Raw genomic sequence first — 17,963 nt, 5'->3', positions numbered from 1 at the left:
AAGAAGCAGATACAGGTCCTGCTGATAGGTTAAGGACCTTCTACGGCCCTGTCCAGCTCTCCTAGAGTAACTGCCTGTCTCCTGGAATCTCCTCCATGCTCTTGAGACTGTGCTGGGAGACACAGCAAACCTTCTGGCAATGGCACGTATTGATGTGCCATCCTACAGGAGTTGGACTGCCTGTGCAACCTCTGTAGGGTCCAGGTATCGCCTCATGCTACCAGTAGTGACACTAACCCCAGCCAAATGCAAAGGTAGTGAAAAACAGTCAGAAAAGATTAGTAGGTGAAAAAATGTCAGTGGCCTCCACCTGTCAAACCATTCCTGTTTTGGGGATCATCTCATTGTTGCCCATCTAGTGCACCTGTTGTTAATTTCATTACAATCAAAGCAGCTGAAACTGATTAACAACCCCCTCTTCTACTTAACTGACACGATTAATATTCCAGGAGTTTAATTGACTTGATGCTATACTCTGATTAAAAAGTGTTCCTTTAATTTTTTTGACCAGTGTATCTTTGGTGCACTAAATTCTAGACAAATCCAAGACTGCCAGCCCACATCTGGAAGATTAGATTTAAAAAATACTAAATCATGTGGTGTTTGGGAGCACATGATGACTGTAAATCCTGCAGAGTCATAAACAGATTGTGCAGATAATATTTTGGAGGCTTTATAAAGTAATGTGTTGAAAGAAATCAGATTTTGTTGTTCTGTGTAACTCTGACCCTGGATTAGAAGGCTAACTATCTCATATATTTTCCCACTCATTCCACCAACTTGTTGATAGGGTCTACAAGATGAAAAGCAGACACCTATTAATAAGCTGTCATGTATTTTGAAGTGTGACACACGCCAAACTATTTCTAAATGACTTGTACTATGTTTGGGGTCAATATAATCCTCACATGACTTAATATTACATTCCAGACATAGCACAGTCACAAAAGGAGAGTTATGTAAGTAATGATCACAAAAGGAGCCATTAAAGTCGTAAGCCATCCTATTTTTATCTCAGGGATTCTTTCTCAGCAAATGTATTATACTTCACACAAATATTCAATAGAGTGTAGGGTGGATCTGTGATAAAATGAAGTTTATCTTTACTAGTTTACTTACAGTTTGTATCCAAACAGTCACAGGTGCAGGTGCCTCCAGGATCTATCACTTCCCTTCAGACTCATGTATCACATATGAAGCAGCACTCTGTTCTCCTTCATCTTCTGGGCTACAAACAAGTTTATTATTCAAGTTCCAGGAGTGTTCATGCTGGAACCCAAACAAAATAATTGCTTTAAGCCCAAAGGGGAACAGAATGTGTCCTTGTATGTGTTACAGAAGTGTATCCGACTGCAGTGGAGTGGAGACCAGAGAGTTGATGCAATGGAGGAGAGAATACAAGAGCAGGAATAGGAGAGTTGTAGAGTAAAGCTGGGTACACACTATAAGAAAATTTGAAGAAAAATTTTGTATGAGGAACGATTTTTCAATTTTGGTATAGTGAATACGCAACTTTTGACATCCAATTCAGACTTTCCAAACAAACATTTCCAAAGGGAAATACTCCAAGATGTTTCTCGTAAGTGAACACAACGTTCGATTTTCGCTCAATGTTTACAGTAATCATATGGAAATAATCAAATAGAGAAAAACGCACACGATCAGAAGCAAAGGACAGCCCAAGAGAAAGTGGCAACAAACATATAAATCATACACCATTGTAGGTTACATCATGATATGCACCTTCGTCATCTTTGTGGAAAATTGGATGCCCAGTTGTCTGATTTTCTCATAGTGTGTACCCAGTTTAAGGGAAGAGAGGGAAGTAGTTGCAGAGAAGAAGTAATCAAACTGGAGGATGCGCACAGATGATAAATTAAATGGATACCAGAGAACAACTCCAGCAAAAATAGAACAACAGCAGAAGCTAGAGAACTGGCATACAGGAAGAGAAGTAGAATTTTGTACATTGTGTAAAAAGGAAGAATAGGAAGCAGAAACCAAAAGGAAATGTATCGAGAAGGAAAAAACTAAAGGTAAAGTGCAAGAAAAAGGATAGTGGGTAAATGAGGACAGTTACCTGCAATGTGTCACATGAACATAGACTAGAAGCTTTGACTACTCAATGATATTGCACCAATGGAGGAGTCTCATCATGTAACTGCAGTACTGAAGATTTCCAAAAATTCTTGGAACACAACACAAATGCAAGTGGACTCAATCCCCTCACAACCTTTGATAATTATAAATATATTAGTAGTTCTTCCTCAGCTGGAAGAGGCTCCCTGACTTGTGGTAATTCATAGCTTGTCTGCTCTCACAGTTCTTTGGTCCAATCATTGGAACATAGAGGTTGCACCCTGAAAGTAGGGTACACTGCTGCGCACACAACATCCATCTATACACAAAGCACAGTGCCTGCAGAGCTGCACTTGTATAACTACAGCAGAACTTGGAGATCCTTGTCTCTCATTACTCCAGCTGACCCCAGATTATTGTCTAATCAGCTCTTATTTCCACTAGCCTGCTGCATCTTCCCCTGTCTCTCAGATACATTCTGCTCACCTTTCTGGTCCCCCTTCTGTTTCCCTATATACAGGTGAATCGAGTGCTGAAGAAGGGTCCTACAAATAACAGCTTGGGCATATTGCAGTGCATGAGAAAGCAGCATTTTTTATCATGGTCAGTGATGTCTCATCCTTATGTGGGTATATCTCATGCTACTGAAGGGTGATAATTATTATAAACTATAGAGTTCTATTTCTCTATATTATGAAAATGTATCACTTTACTGTGGTCCATGACAGAGAGGTAAGCCAAAACACTAATTCTACCAATCTGGAAATACCACAGCACTACAACCACCACTAACTGCAATTTTTGTCATGTGGAGTATAAAGGAAGCTATCATAACTTATGAGTTCATAATTTAGATTGACATTGATAAAACTTTGGATAGCTGCACATACAGGAGCATGGGGCACCAGTCCATTCCCTCGCTCCACCATGCCCTCCAACCTGTTTTCTTTTCTATGCATATAGTCCTTTAAACCACACTCTTCTCCACTGGGAGCACAAAAATTTGGTAGAAACCATCCTTAACCAATTCAATACCGGGCAATTTTACACCTTCCTGCCCAGGCCAGTTTTCAGGTTTCAGCGCTCTAACACTTTGAATGACAATTGCGTGGTCATACAACCATGTACCCAAACTAAAATTTTATCATTTTCTTCACACAACTAGAGCTTTCTTTTGGTGGTATTTAATCACCGCTGGGGTTTTTATTTTTTGCTAAATTAACAAAAAAAGACCAAAAATTTTGAAAAAAAAAAAGTTTTTCTTTGTTTCTGTTATAAAAGTTTGCAAATAAATAATTGTTCTTCATAAATTTAGGCCGAGATGTATTCTACTACATGTCTTTGGTGAAAATAACCCAAATTAGGATGTATTTTTTAGTTTGTAGGAAAGTTATAAAGTTCACAAACTATGGTATATATCTGAATATTAATCAATCCTGAAGTACTCACAGCCAATCGAATTTCTTGAGGTCCAAGAATATCAGAACAGTACAGATATCCCCCAAATGACCCCGTTTTGCAAAGTAGACAGTCCAGGTTTTTTTTTTTTTTTTGTGCTTAGCTGTGATTGACATGTACATGTGATTAGCTGTGACCATTCACAGCTAGGCAGTAGTATACAATGGATGGCATGAATGAAGCCATCCATTGTATACAACTGTCATGTGACCTGCTGTGATTGGTCACAGCAGGTCACATGGTACTGGCAATGGGGCCGATACTCAGATCTGTCATCGGCCGCGTCCGAGGTACACGGCCGGTGACAGATCGCGCCGCTGCGCCGCTCTGCAGGAGCGCAATCTGCGCATGTGTGGGAGGACGCCATATGGCGTCCACCCGGAATGCTGATGACATTTGCCGCCCACCATTCGGCCATAGGGCGGGCGGCAAATGGTTAATATGGTATTGTATTGTAAACAGCCACATAAAAATAGATAGTAAAATAATAATGACCATAGAAAAACATGAGCATGGGATTCCATGGGGATTCTTACCAAGACATAATTTATTTTTAAAGTTTATACTCTCAGATCTAGAACACCTGAACATATTTTAGATGTGTTTGGGGTACATATCAAGTTAAATACCTCAAAATAAATTATTTTAAGTGCAGGTCAATGGACCAAAAATGTTTCAGTTCATATTATTTCTATTTCATATCAGTGCAATGCATTTAGTACTAGCATATCCACTAATTAGCATTGGGTGGTTTTTGCACTTTTTTCCTGCAGGAAATGACCATTCTGCTGTGTAAATAATGTAATAATGCAGATTGGTATGAATGAGCTCTTTTTACCAGGATTGCAGCTGTTTCCTCCTTTTCAGCTTGTCATTGCTCTCATAAATTCTGTGAGTATTGCTACTGGTTGTATGATGCTGTGGTATGTTGTCTGTGGCTGATTTATAGGTGTATCAAACTAAACACAGGATAACGCAAAGATCACATTTTTACCAGTAGCCTACCATCAATCTTAGTTCTGGAAATGTTTACTGCTATGTGGCTAAATTCTTACTCGTACTTCTTAATTAGAGAATTATTCAGCAAGCAAGAAATGGAACGCATGTATATAAGTACGGTAACTGTATGTGTTCTTCTATAGTGAAAAGGGTGAAAAAGAATTACAAGTCACAGTTATAAAGACACATACTATTGCAGAAGAAAACAAAAAGATTAGTATACTGTTGCTGGGACATGTGAGGTACGGAAGGACAGATATCTAAGCACTTGTCATTATAGGTGACATATCTGTCTATATTACTATTGTATATGATCATAACATAATGTTAGTGATCACTAGTCACCTTTTTAGAACACCACCATTGCAGTAACCAAGACTGGCTTAGGTAGATCAAAGCATTCAGCATTCAACACTTTTCGTTCTTTGATTTAGGGACCTGCAATATGATTGAATTATAAAAAATAATAAGTCATTAACAGTGGAATGGTGCAAATCTGAGAAGAGGGTCACTGTGCCTACATGATTTTTATAAAAATTTTCAATGCTGCTGGAAACTTCTTAAAGCAGGCCTGTACAAATTTCTCCTTGAATCTGGAACCTGGAGCCAGCTTAAAGAGTTATGAGCCAGCAAAATACAGTCGTCAAACTACTCAGTCTGATTCTATTGACACACAGTAAAATATATGTGTGCAAATGTGTCAATGAAAAAGCTTGTAACACATTGGGAAGTATTGGGCCTCACAACTGTGATTATAGAGCAGTTACCTTAACACTTCAATCAGGTAAAACTGATGAAAGTGTGAAATTCAATGTCTATAGTACATGGCTGTCTGTTTTGCAATGCTTCATTACATTGTGCAATGCTTCATTGTTATTCAACAACAGCTTGGGTGCCGAGGTTGCCTACCTCTGATATAGAGTATAAAACATTGGTCCATCCAATGAGGCCTGCTCCCAGGACACCCTAGAAAATATTGGGCCTGACACTAAAGATTATGGAGTATAAAGCACTGGTCTCCCCAAGGGAGTAATGAAATCAATACTAATGCTAGCCATTAGAGATGAGCGAATCGAAGTATCCGAAGTGGAATTCGAGTCGAATATCGGAAAAATTTCGATTCGTGCCGAATCTGAAAAATAGCCTAATTCGGACGCGCGAATCGAAATTTTTCAGAAAATGGCGGCTGACATGTGCGGCGACGGAGCGGGGATGTCTGGGAGGGCGCGCAGACAAGGCGCGCTGACCCATAATGCATTCCTCAACTACATGTGATCGCATCAGCCAATCAGCAGCCAGCCAGCCAGCACTGTGTAATGGTCGAGCTATAAATAGCGGCCATTTTGGAATTCTTCATTTGCCTGCAGTTATTGAACAGAGGCAGACCGCTCTGTACTAGGGACAGGGACAGAGTTAGGGCCACAGAAACGATAATTGGGGACAGAGAAAAGTTACTTAGGGACAGAGAACCATTACTCAGGGACACAGACTTGTTAATGAGGGCCACAGAATCGTTATTTAGGGACAAAGAAACGCTAGTTAGGGCCACAGAATTCATACTCAGGGACAGACAGAATTGTTACTCAGTGCCAGAGAATTGTTACTTAGGGCCACAGAAACGTTATTAGGGCCACAGAATTTTTACTCAGGGACAGACAGAATTGTTACTGAGTGCCAGAGAATTGTTACTCAGGGACAGACAGAATTGTTACTGAGTGCCAGAGAATTGTTACTTAGGGCCACAGAAACTTTAATTAGGGCCACAGAATTTTTACTCAGGGACAGACAGAATTGTTACTGAGTGCCAGAGAATTGTTACTCAGGGACAGACAGAATTGTTACTGAGTGCCAGAGAATTGTTACTTAGGGCCACAGAAACTTTACTTAGGGCCACAGAATTGTTACTCAGGGACAGACAGAATTGTTACTGAGTGCCAGAGAATTGTTACTCAGGGACAGACAGAATTGTTACTGAGTGCCAGAGAATTGTTACTCAGGGCCCCAGAAACTTTACTTAGGGCCACAGAATTTTTACTCAGGGACAGACAGAATTGTTACTGAGTGCCAGAGAATTGTTACTCAGGGACAGACAGAATTGTTACTGAGTGCCAGAGAATTGTTACTTAGGGCCACAGAAACTTTACTTAGGGCCACAGAATTGTTACTCGCACAGACACAGAATTGTTACTCGCACAGACACAGAATTGTTACTGAAGGCCACAGAACTGTTACTTAGGGCCACAGAATTGTTACTCGCACAGACACAGAATTGTTACTCGCACAGACACAGAACTGTTACTGAGGGCCACAGAACTGTTACTTAGGGCCACAGAATTGTTACTCGCACAGACACAGAATTGTTACTCAGGGCCACAGAACTGTTACTTAGGGACAAAGAAACGCTAGTTAGGGCCACAGAATTCATACTCAGGGACAGACAGAATTGTTACGGAGTGCCAGAGAATTGTTACTCAGGGCCACAGAAACTTTACTTAGGGCCACAGAATTTTTACTCAGGGACAGACAGAATTGTTACTGAGTGCCAGAGAATTGTTACTCAGGGACAGACAGAATTGTTACGGAGTGCCAGAGAATTGTTACTCAGGGCCACAGAAACTTTACTTAGGGCCACAGAATTTTTACTCAGGGACAGACAGAATTGTTACTGAGTGCCAGAGAATTGTTACTCAGGGACAGACAGAATTGTTACTGAGTGCCAGAGAATTGTTACTTAGGGCCACAGAAACTTTACTTAGGGCCACAGAATTGTTACTCGCACAGACACAGAATTGTTACTCGCACAGACACAGAACTGTTACTGAGGGCCACAGAAACTTTACTTAGGGCCACAGAATTGTTACTCGCACAGACACAGAATTGTTACTCGCACAGACACAGAACTGTTACTGAGGGCCACAGAACTGTTACTTAGGGACACAGAATTGTTACTCGCACAGACACAGAATTGTTACTCAGGGCCACAGAACTGTTACTTAGGGACAAAGAAACGCTAGTTAGGGCCACAGAATTCATACTCAGGGACAGACAGAATTGTTACGGAGTGCCAGAGAATTGTTACTCAGGGCCACAGAAACTTTACTTAGGGCCACAGAATTTTTACTCAGGGACAGACAGAATTGTTACTGAGTGCCAGAGAATTGTTACTCAGGGACAGACAGAATTGTTACTGAGTGCCAGAGAATTGTTACTTAGGGCCACAGAAACTTTACTTAGGGCCACAGAATTGTTACTCGCACAGACACAGAATTGTTACTCGCACAGACACAGAACTGTTACTGAGGGCCACAGAAACTTTACTTAGGGCCACAGAATTGTTACTCGCACAGACACAGAATTGTTACTCGCACAGACACAGAATTGTTACTGAGGGCCACAGAACTGTTACTTAGGGCCACAGAATTGTTACTCGCACAGACACAGAATTGTTACACAGGGACACAGAACTGTTACTGAGGGCCACAGAACCGTTACTTAGGGCCACAGAATTGTTACTCGCACAGACACAGAATTGTTACTCGCACAGACACAGAATTGTTACTCAGGGACACAGAACTGTTACTGAGGGCCACAGAACTGTTACTTAGGGCCACAGAATTGTTACTCGCACAGACACAGAATTGTTACACAGGGACACAGAATTGTTACTGAGGGCCACAGAACCGTTACTTAGGGCCACAGAATTGTTACTGAGGGCAACAGAACTGTTACTTAGGGCCACAGAATTGTTACTCGCACAGACACAGAATTGTTACTCAGGGACACAGAACTGTTACTGAGGGCCACAGAACTGTTACTTAGGGCCACAGAATTGTTACTCGCACAGACACAGAATTGTTACTCAGGGACACAGAACTGTTACTGAGGGCCACAGAACTGTTACTTAGGGCCACAGAATTGTTACTCGCACAGACACAGAATTGTTACTCAGGGACACAGAACTGTTACTGAGGGCCACAGAACTGTTACTTAGGGCCACAGAATTGTTACTCGCACAGACACAGAATTGTTACACAGGGACACAGAATTGTTACTGAGGGCCACAGAACCGTTACTTAGGGACACATAATTGTTACTGAGGGCCACAGAACTGTTACTTAGGGCCACAGAATTGTTACTCGCACAGACACAGAATTGTTACTCAGGGACACAGAACTGTTACTGAGGGCCACAGAACCGTTACTTAGGGCCACAGAATTGTTACTCAGGGACACAGAATCGTTTAATTAAAGAGTATGTCAGACAACATGCAGAGGAGTGGCAGAGGAGGCAATGTTTTAGGAGCGAGCAGACGTGGCAGCAGAGGAAGGGGTCGAGGCAGCACTATTCGCAGCCAGAGGCTAGTGCTCCCGGTGTCATCCAGTACAGTGAGGAAGAGCTAACAGAGGGCGGTCAGGAACGGGGGGAGACATGGCGAGGAGAGTGGCTCGGTAGTGGCGAGGAGAGTGGCTCGGTAGCCGGTGTAGAGACAGGTCTGTCTCCTGACCCACACGCAGCCGAGGGGGCTAGTAGTGAGGCGGAGACCCTAATTGATGATGATGAGGCTGATCGCACTTGGCAGCCTCGTCGTCATCAGGCTATTGCTTCCGCATCATCAGGAGAAGAGGGTGGCAGCTTGGCAGCGAGCAAAACAGTCGGTGGGTTGTCTCCATCGCCACACTCTGCCATGTGCCACTTTCAGGTCTCCTCACACACTGCTGGTGTGTTGAATTTTTTGACATAGGGTGCTGGCAGATTACGGGCCTCCCATAGCTGCTGCCAGGCCCCTAATCTGCCATGGGCCCCTATACCGCCTCTTCATGCTGCTGCCAGTTCCACAGTCTCTCATGCCATGTGCCACTTTCAGGTCTCCTCACACTGCTGGTGTGTTGAATTTTTTGACATAGGGTGCTGGCAGATTACGGGCCTCCCATTGCTGCTGCCAGGCCCCTAATCTGCCATAGGCCCCTATATACCGCCTCCTCATGCTGCTGCCAGGTCCAGAGTCTGTCATGGGTCCCTGTACGGCCTCCCATTGCTGCTGTCTCCATCGCCACACTCTGCCATGTGCCACTTTCAGGTCTCCTCACACTGCTGGTGTGTAGAATTTTTTGACATAGGGTGCTGGCAGATTACGGGCCTCCCATAGCTGCTGCCAGGCCCCTAATCTGCCATAGGCCCCTATATACCGCCTCCTCATGCTGCTGCCAGGTCCAGAGTCTCTCATGGGTCCCTGTACGGCCTCTCATTGCTGCTGTCTCCATCGCCACACTCTGCCATGTGCCACTTTCAGGTCTCCTCACACTGCTGGTGTGTTCAATTTTTTGACATAGGGTGCTGGCAGATTACGGGCCTCCCATAGCTGCTGCCAGGCCCCTAATCTGCCATGGGCCCCTATACCGCCTCTTCATGCTGCTGCCAGGTCCACAGTCTCTCATGCCATGTGCCACTTTCAGGTCTCCTCACACTGCTGGTGTGTTGAATTTTTTGACATAGGGTGCTGGCAGATTACGGGCCTCCCATTGCTGCTGCCAGGCCCCTAATCTGCCATAGGCCCCTATATACCGCCTCCTCATGCTGCTGCCAGGTCCAGAGTCTGTCATGGGTCCCTGTACGGCCTCCCATTGCTGCTGTCTCCATCGCCACACTCTGCCATGTGCCACTTTCAGGTCTCCTCACACTGCTGGTGTGTAGAATTTTTTGACATAGGGTGCTGGCAGATTACGGGCCTCCCATAGCTGCTGCCAGGCCCCTAATCTGCCATAGGCCCCTATATACCGCCTCCTCATGCTGCTGCCAGGTCCAGAGTCTGTCATGGGTCCCTGTACGGCCTCCCATTGCTGCTGTCTCCATCGCCACACTCTGCCATGTGCCACTTTCAGGTCTCCTCACACTGCTGGTGTGTAGAATTTTTTGACATAGGGTGCTGGCAGATTACGGGCCTCCTATAGCTGCTGCCAGGCCCCTAATCTGCCATAGGCCCCTATATACCGCCTCCTCATGCTGCTGCCAGGTCCAGAGTCTCTCATGGGTCCCTGTACGGCCTACCATTGCTGCTGTCTCCATCGCCACACTCTGCCATGTGCCACTTTCAGGTCTCCTCACACTGCTGGTGTGTAGAATTTTTTGACATAGGGTGCTGGCAGATTACGGGCCTCCCATAGCTGCTGCCAGGCCCCTAATCTGCCATAGGCCCCTATATACCGCCTCCTCATGCTGCTGCCAGGTCCAGAGTCTCTCATGGGTCCCTGTACGGCCTCCCATTGCTGCTGTCTCCATCGCCACACTCTGCCATGTGCCACTTTCAGGTCTCCTCACACTGCTGGTGTGTAGAATTTTTTGACATAGGGTACTGGCAGATTACGGGCCTCCCATAGCTGCTGCCAGGCCCCTAATCTGCCATAGGCCCCTATATACCGCCTCCTCATGCTGCTGCCAGGTCCAGAGTCTCTCATGGGTCCCTGTACGGCCTCCCATTGCTGCTGTCTCCATCGCCACACTCTGCCATGTGCCACTTTCAGGTCTCCTCACACTGCTGGTGTGTTCAATTTTTTGACATAGGGTGCTGGCAGATTACGGGCCTCCCATAGCTGCTGCCAGGCCCCTAATCTGCCATGGGCCCCTATACCGCCTCTTCATGCTGCTGCCAGGTCCACAGTCTCTCATTCCATGTGCCACTTTCAGGTCTCCTCACACTGCTGGTGTGTTGAATTTTTTGACATAGGGTGCTGGCAGATTACGGGCCTCCCATAGCTGCTGCCAGGCCCCTAATCTGCCATGGGCCCCTATACCGCCTCCTCATGCTGCTGCCAAGTCCAGAGTGTGTCATGGGTCCCTGTACGGCCTCCCATTGCTGCTGTCTCCATAGCCACACTCTGCCATGTGCCACTTTCAGGTCTCCTCACACTGCTGGTGTGTTGAATTTTTTGACATAGGGTGCTGGCAGATTACGGGCCTCCCATTGCTGCTGCCAGGCACGTAATCTGCCATGGGCCCCCGTACCGACTCCTCATGCTGTGACGTTGCAACAAGGTGGAATTCAACCCTACATATGTTAGACCGCCTTTACGAACAGCGAAAGGCCATCACCGATTTCCTGATGTTAAAAGCGGATAAAGGTACTCCCTGTGTAACTTAGATGTCAGCCATTGGCAGCTCATGCGTGACACCTGCGCTTGCTCAGGCCCTTTGAGGAGGCCACGCTATTCGTGAGTCGGCAGGACTATGGGATGAACGACGTCATTCCTCTGTTGCACGTCCTGGAACAAATGCTGTTAACAATGGCTGGTCAGGGTGCGGTAGACGTGGCGCACAGATCTCAACGCCACATGACCCCTGTGGGGGCAGGACAGGAAGAAGAGGAGGAGGTAGAGGAGGACATTGGTGCTCAGGAATTATTGAGTGAAATGGGTGGTTTTTCCACTCAGTGGACAGGAGTGGAGGAGCAGGAGCATCTGGTAGAGGAGGAGGAGGAGGAGACAGAGGACCCAGACGCACCGTGGCAGTATGCTGTGGAGATGGAGGCAGGGAGTCCCTCGCATTCCTTGGCACAAATGGCCCATAGCATGCTCGGTTGCTTGCGTAGCGACAGCCGAATAATAACCATCAGACAGAGGGATGACTTTTGGCTGTCCACCTTGTTGGACCCTCGCTACCGTTCAAAAATGGTGGCCTTTTTCACACCTGCTGAGAGGGAGGCCAAAATAACGTACTATAAAAACCACCTATGTAGTCAGCTGGTCTCTGCCTGTCTGCGCCAACGTCCATCCTCAGACACTGTGGGCCCTGTGCGCTCGCGTTCCGCTGCCATGGCAGCAGGGGAGGGGTGGGGTGGTAGGAGCAGTGGCAGCTCCACCAGCAGCGGCTGCCTCAGTCTGCAGTCGATGATGAGTAGCTTTCTTCACCAGCGCAGTGAGGAAACTACTAACCAGCCGCAGCAGCAGCAGCAGCAGCATCAGGTGGACCTGGAGCAGGACCTCAAACAACAGGCTTAGGCCTACTTGGACAGCACCCTGCCAACCGAGGTAGACAATCCCCTTGACTACTGGGCAACGAAACTTGACCTTTGGCCCCAACTAGCTGAATTTGCCCTTGAAAGGCTGTCATGCCCGGCCAGTAGCGTGGCATCGGAGCGCGTGTTTAGTGCGGCAGGAGGTATTGCAACTCCGCGGAGGACACGACTGTCCACCCAAAGTGTGGAGAGACTGACGTTTGTGAAAATGAATCAGGCGTGGATTAGTCTGGATTTCAAACCACCAGTTCCTGACACAACTGACTAAATCCGCCATGAATCATGCCCCAAACATGTGCCACTTTCAGGTCTCCTCACACTGCTGGTGTGTTACATTTTTTGTCATAGGGTGCTGGCAGATTACGGGCCTCCCATAGCTGCTGCCAGGCCCCTAATCTGCCATGGGCCCCTATACCGCCTCCTCATGCTGCTGCCAAGTCCAGAGTCTCTCATGGGTCCCTGTACGGCCTCCCATTGCTGCTGTCTCCATCGCCACACTCTGCCATGTGCCACTTTCAGGTCTCCTCACACTGCTGGTGTATTCCATTTTTTGTCATAGGGTGCTGGCAGATTACGGGCCTCCCATAGCTGCTGCCAGGCCCCTAATCTGCCATGGGCCCCTATACCGCCTCCTCATGCTGCTGCCAGGTCCAGAGTCTCTCATGGGTCCCTGTACGGCCTCCCATTGCTGCTGTCTCCATCGCCACACTCTGCCATGTGCCACTTTCAGGTCTCCTCACACTGCTGGTGGGTTCCATTTTTTGTCATAGGGTGCTGGCAGATTACGGGCCTCCCATAGCTGCTGCCAGGCCCCTAATCTGCCATGGGCCCCCGTACCGACTCCTCATGCTGCTGCCAGGCCCGTAATCTGTCATGGGCCCCTGTTGTCGCTTGTTGGCATATTCCGCTCGTTCAGATGCTCCTTCTCCTGCTACTCCTCTTCACGGATTCCGTCAGCAGTCTTTCTTGGAATCCGTTTCCAAGAGACAACAGTTTGCGAGCACGCACCAGACGGTGCAGAAACTGAACGTCCTCCTGTCCAAGTTGCTGCTGCCAGGCTCGTAATCTGTCATGCGCCCCTGTACCGCCTCCTCATGCTGCTGCCAGGTCCAGAGTGTGTCATGGGCCCCCGTACCAACTCCAAATGCTGCTGCCAGGCCCGTAATCTGTCATGGGCCCCTGTACCGCCTCCCCATGCTGCTGCCAGGTCCAGATTGTGTCATGGGTCCCTGTACGGCCTCCCATTGCTGCTGCCAGGCCCGTAATCTGCCATGGGCCCCCGTACCGACTCCTCATGCTGCTGCCAGGCCCGTAATCTGCCATGGGCCCCTGTACCGCCTCCTCATGCTGCTGCCAGGTCCAGAGTGTGTCATGGGTCCCTGTACGGCCTCCCATTGCTGCTGTCTCTATCGCCACACTCTGCCATGTGCCACTTTCAGGTCTCCTCACACTGCTGGTGGTTTCCATTTTTGTCATAGGGTGCTGTATGGCCTCCCATTGCTGCTGCCTCCACCGCCACACTGTGGCTCCACACTCTGGTTTTGGCCCCGTGACTGGCCAAATGAGTGAAGTGTGCGGTGATTCTAAGATCGACGGCACTCATCTGCATGTCATACTGCCTGACAGTATTATTTCTCTTCCCCAGCAGACTCCAAGGGCATTTAAATTAAAGGTACAGTGTTCAGCACTAATATTAAGTCTCTCTGAAGCCTAGAAACACCCTTTTTTAAGTTAAATTCACAGCGAATATATTCGACTCGAATCGAAATTTTTCCACGAATTCGCCGAATCAGTCGAATCGAATTTTTGAATACTTCGCTCATCTCTACTAGCCATACACTGGTTGAAAAATGTCAAAGCGCGTTTCTGAAAAGCGAACACACAGTCGCGAGAGCAAGCGCTATTGCCATCATGTAATGACCGATTTTCAAACAATAAATTGTTCAATGGACATAAATGAGTACATTTTTCATTTGTTTTGTCACATATGCGCAATACAAACATTTGATTTTTAAATGGACGAGAAACACATTAACCTTTCAGTTTATCCTCTGTCCGGGAGAAGTGTTCCAAACTTTTCCTTCAATTCTTTGGTTCAAAAACTACACTACCGATTTTCGATTTGTGCCCATTAACTGGGCGAAAAACGAATGAACTGTCCAAATGACAGATTTTTGAATGTTTTTTCATCTATTGTATGGGCACCATAACTATTTCAGCATATCAGATAAGCAAGAATAGAAAACTAAGCACCAGACCTGATGCTGGAGAATATGGAGTATGATGCACAGGTGCAGAAGTTTAGTGTACTAATCACTCTGATCCCAGGACACACAAAGTTATGATCCCAATATGGATTGTCAGCTGTTTTTATTTCAGACACTTCCTAGTGATGACTGGAGAAATGCCAGTCAATAAGACTGCAAAAAAAGACTTCAGTGACCACATCATCAGTATATAGTTGCCATTGTGACCTGACGACCGAGGTTTATCAAGCACTGTCTTAAAGTATAATTATTTATGTTGGATAAATTATTATTACTAAAGCTACTTATTCATAAAATACTGTATCTATACATATAAAAAATGTTATTTTTTCAGCAGGATAACAAGCTTCCTTACTTGTAGAAGAAAATCAAAAAGTGCCATTTTGGACCACTCATGGTGATGGACGTCTGGACAGCCCAGGTCTGCCTTTGGAGTTTTTCCATTTAACCAACACTTGTGGGAAAGGATTTTTTGGTAGGTTTTCCACTTAAGTTTGACAGATGACTGTGTGATGTTATCAGTAGGAGACAAGGAGGAATCCCAAAGTATAACTGGACATGGCAGGATGTCTGAAAAACAAAAATGCACATATAGAATATTTTACTATGCTTATTTCAGACTGGGTAAATGGGGACTCCAGATACTGCCATTAGCAACAATCCACATTTCAATGTTAGCCAACTATGTTATCATCATTATTTAGGGCTTGGTGACTCCATGTGCAATGACTTGTGTTAAACTGCACAGATCAATGAAAGCTCACAGCAAGGGCATATAGAAAATTATTGACTTGCTGCATTTTTTTTGGACACCAACCCCCACGCTAAAATAGCTTGTTTTGGCATGAGCACTGATGAGAAAGAACCTATGTAGTAGTGAACGTATTCTTTATGAGTCTATTGTGAATGAAACCAAAGGTTTCTATGAAGAAATGACATGATCTGATGATTAGAATGGATAGCACACAGCACTAGTATAGTGCGAAGCGCGTCAAATATCTCTTCTCCCCCTACTGTGATTTTATATTTTTGTACCCAAGTTTGATAAAGTCCACAAGGCAGCCATTCATTTCTATAGTATGCACTTTTACAGAGTGGTGGAGCAGTGGATAAATCTGGAGAAGCACAAATGCCTGGAGAGGTGTAAATCCTAGACTCATATAGGAGCAAATTCTAAGAACCCCAAGAATAAGACTGCACTTCTTAAAGCTGAACTATGGGTAGAAATTTTTATGCTTTTTCTTTTTATCACAAAGTCATTTATTGTAATTGTAATGCTGTAGCTACTGCCAAATCACTCCTTGTACCCTACATAATAAGGCACTTAGTCCCCTATTTCCTGTTTGTACAATCAATAACTGCTGTGCCCACTCCTTTCCTGGCCACAATCATGTAGCATCTTACTGTTGTACTTTTGCTAGAAATTACATTGCCTCTGACTTTAGTGAGTAGACCCAGAAGTCTCGGACCCACCCTTAACATGGATGATTTTGATTCAAAAGCCAGGGCAATGGAGTTTGAAGGAACATGGACAGGGCCAGAATGGAAAAACAGTTTTACTTCCATCTTCCACCCTGGCAGCTAGCATTCCCCTATGCCCAGCAGGGTTGCCAACCATCAGTAAACTTACTGACAGTTCGTAAAAAAACTGTGATTTTTTTTTTACAGCTGTCAGTAAATGTATGTTAGAGAGATTTTATGTCAGTAGAAATCAGTCCTTTTTTTCAGGCAGGTTAGTTTGGGCTTGGCAAGTGTAGGAAAGAACCCCTTGACAGCTTGATGCAGCACCCATAGTCATTTATCCAGACAGAGTTTGGAGCCAGTTGGGATTATTTTTAAACAGTAGCAAGCTGGAGCCGGCGGCAGAAGGAGCAGGCGGCCACATTTCTCATTCCTGCTCCTCAAGTTCTGGCTGTGAAATGATCTCAACTGTGCTCCGATTGCCGCCTCTTTGCATAGACAGGCAGTTGGAACCTGGTACTTGCCTGGCAGCAACAGTTCCTGAAGCCTGTGCGCTGAGTAACCTATCCTTCTCTTCTGTAGTCGTACTTCTCTATCAGGTACTGTCAAGGACGGGGATTTGGGGGTGGGCGTAGATCACTGTACTGGGGGTGGGGGCGATTTGGGAAAAAAGGGGACACTACTGTACTCAGCACTCTGTATGCAGCACATACAAGTCAAACATTTGGCTTTGCTGCTGATGTGCAGCCCCATTGAGCTCAACAGGCTCATTTTGCCAGGTGATGCTGCATGTGAAACTTGACATGTCGAGTGAAAATCGCCACACTATATAGCTAAGCACCTAGAACATGGAAATGTGTACTCACCCAAAAATCTACTATGTTCATTTAGAGGTAGGTGGTCAGGGACTGATTCTCTTTATTCATCCTCTTTTAGGCCACTTCCAGCATGAAACACAATCTGGACATACCCACTGTTCTCTTTGGCATGCATAACAGACCTTAATTCTGCAGGGTGGCTGATAATTTGTCATGCTGTGTTGACTTTTTACATGTACCCCAGGTCAATTACCTATTATGGGTATTGTCAGTGTTTACAGATTGTATTTATACCGTTTAAATATCTATTGTTTCTTACAGGAGTTCTATCATTTTTTCAGATTGTCAGTAAAAAAAAGGTGCTCCGTCAGTAAAAAAAAGTTCATAACAATAGCTTGACAGGTCCCATATAATATTAGTAATCTGGGAACCCCTAATCAAATATCTATATAAACCAAAAACAAAAAGGATTAGTTAACCAGATTTAGTGTTTTTTTTATAGACCATATATTAAATGTAAATCTGTGGCCAGAACATATAAACAACTCCCTTAATTGTACATGCATATAGACATACAAAATATAATAAAAACATCTTCACGAGCCTCAGATGTTCCTGTAAGGGAGAACCTAGACACTATATACTGCATGTGTTGGTAAACCATATAGACTTTGTGAGGTGCAAATATTTACAATATATGTATATTCATAGTTTACATGACTCCCAGTGTCCATTATGGCCGTTTTTGCCAGATTATCCGGCTGCCACAGCCTGCAGCCAACATCAGCCTACCTCTGAGGGAGGTCACTTTGAAGATGTATACATTAGAGGAGATGGTATATATGGTATCCTCCTCTGGACTACATGTTTTGA

The 17,963-nt window shown here is 45.4% G+C and overlaps 1 protein-coding gene across 1 annotated transcript in view; it reads right to left on the bottom strand.

The window, feature by feature from the left end:
• GASK1B (golgi associated kinase 1B) overlaps nucleotides 1-17,963 on the bottom strand; it is a 95,409-nt gene that overhangs the window by 36,293 nt on the left and 41,153 nt on the right. The window contains exon 2 of the mRNA XM_089670406.1: nucleotides 15,167-15,381. Within this exon, the coding sequence (XP_089526532.1) occupies nucleotides 15,167-15,381 (215 nt within the window). The remainder of the gene's footprint in view (nucleotides 1-15,166; nucleotides 15,382-17,963) is intronic.

The sequence above is a fragment of the Staurois parvus genome, unplaced genomic scaffold (assembly GCF_062004578.1).
Source record: "Staurois parvus isolate SC_StPar_1 unplaced genomic scaffold, SC_StPar_1.0 ptg000090l, whole genome shotgun sequence".
Classification (NCBI taxonomy): Eukaryota; Metazoa; Chordata; class Amphibia; order Anura; family Ranidae; genus Staurois; species Staurois parvus.
This window is presented reverse-complemented; position numbering and strand designations above follow the sequence as displayed.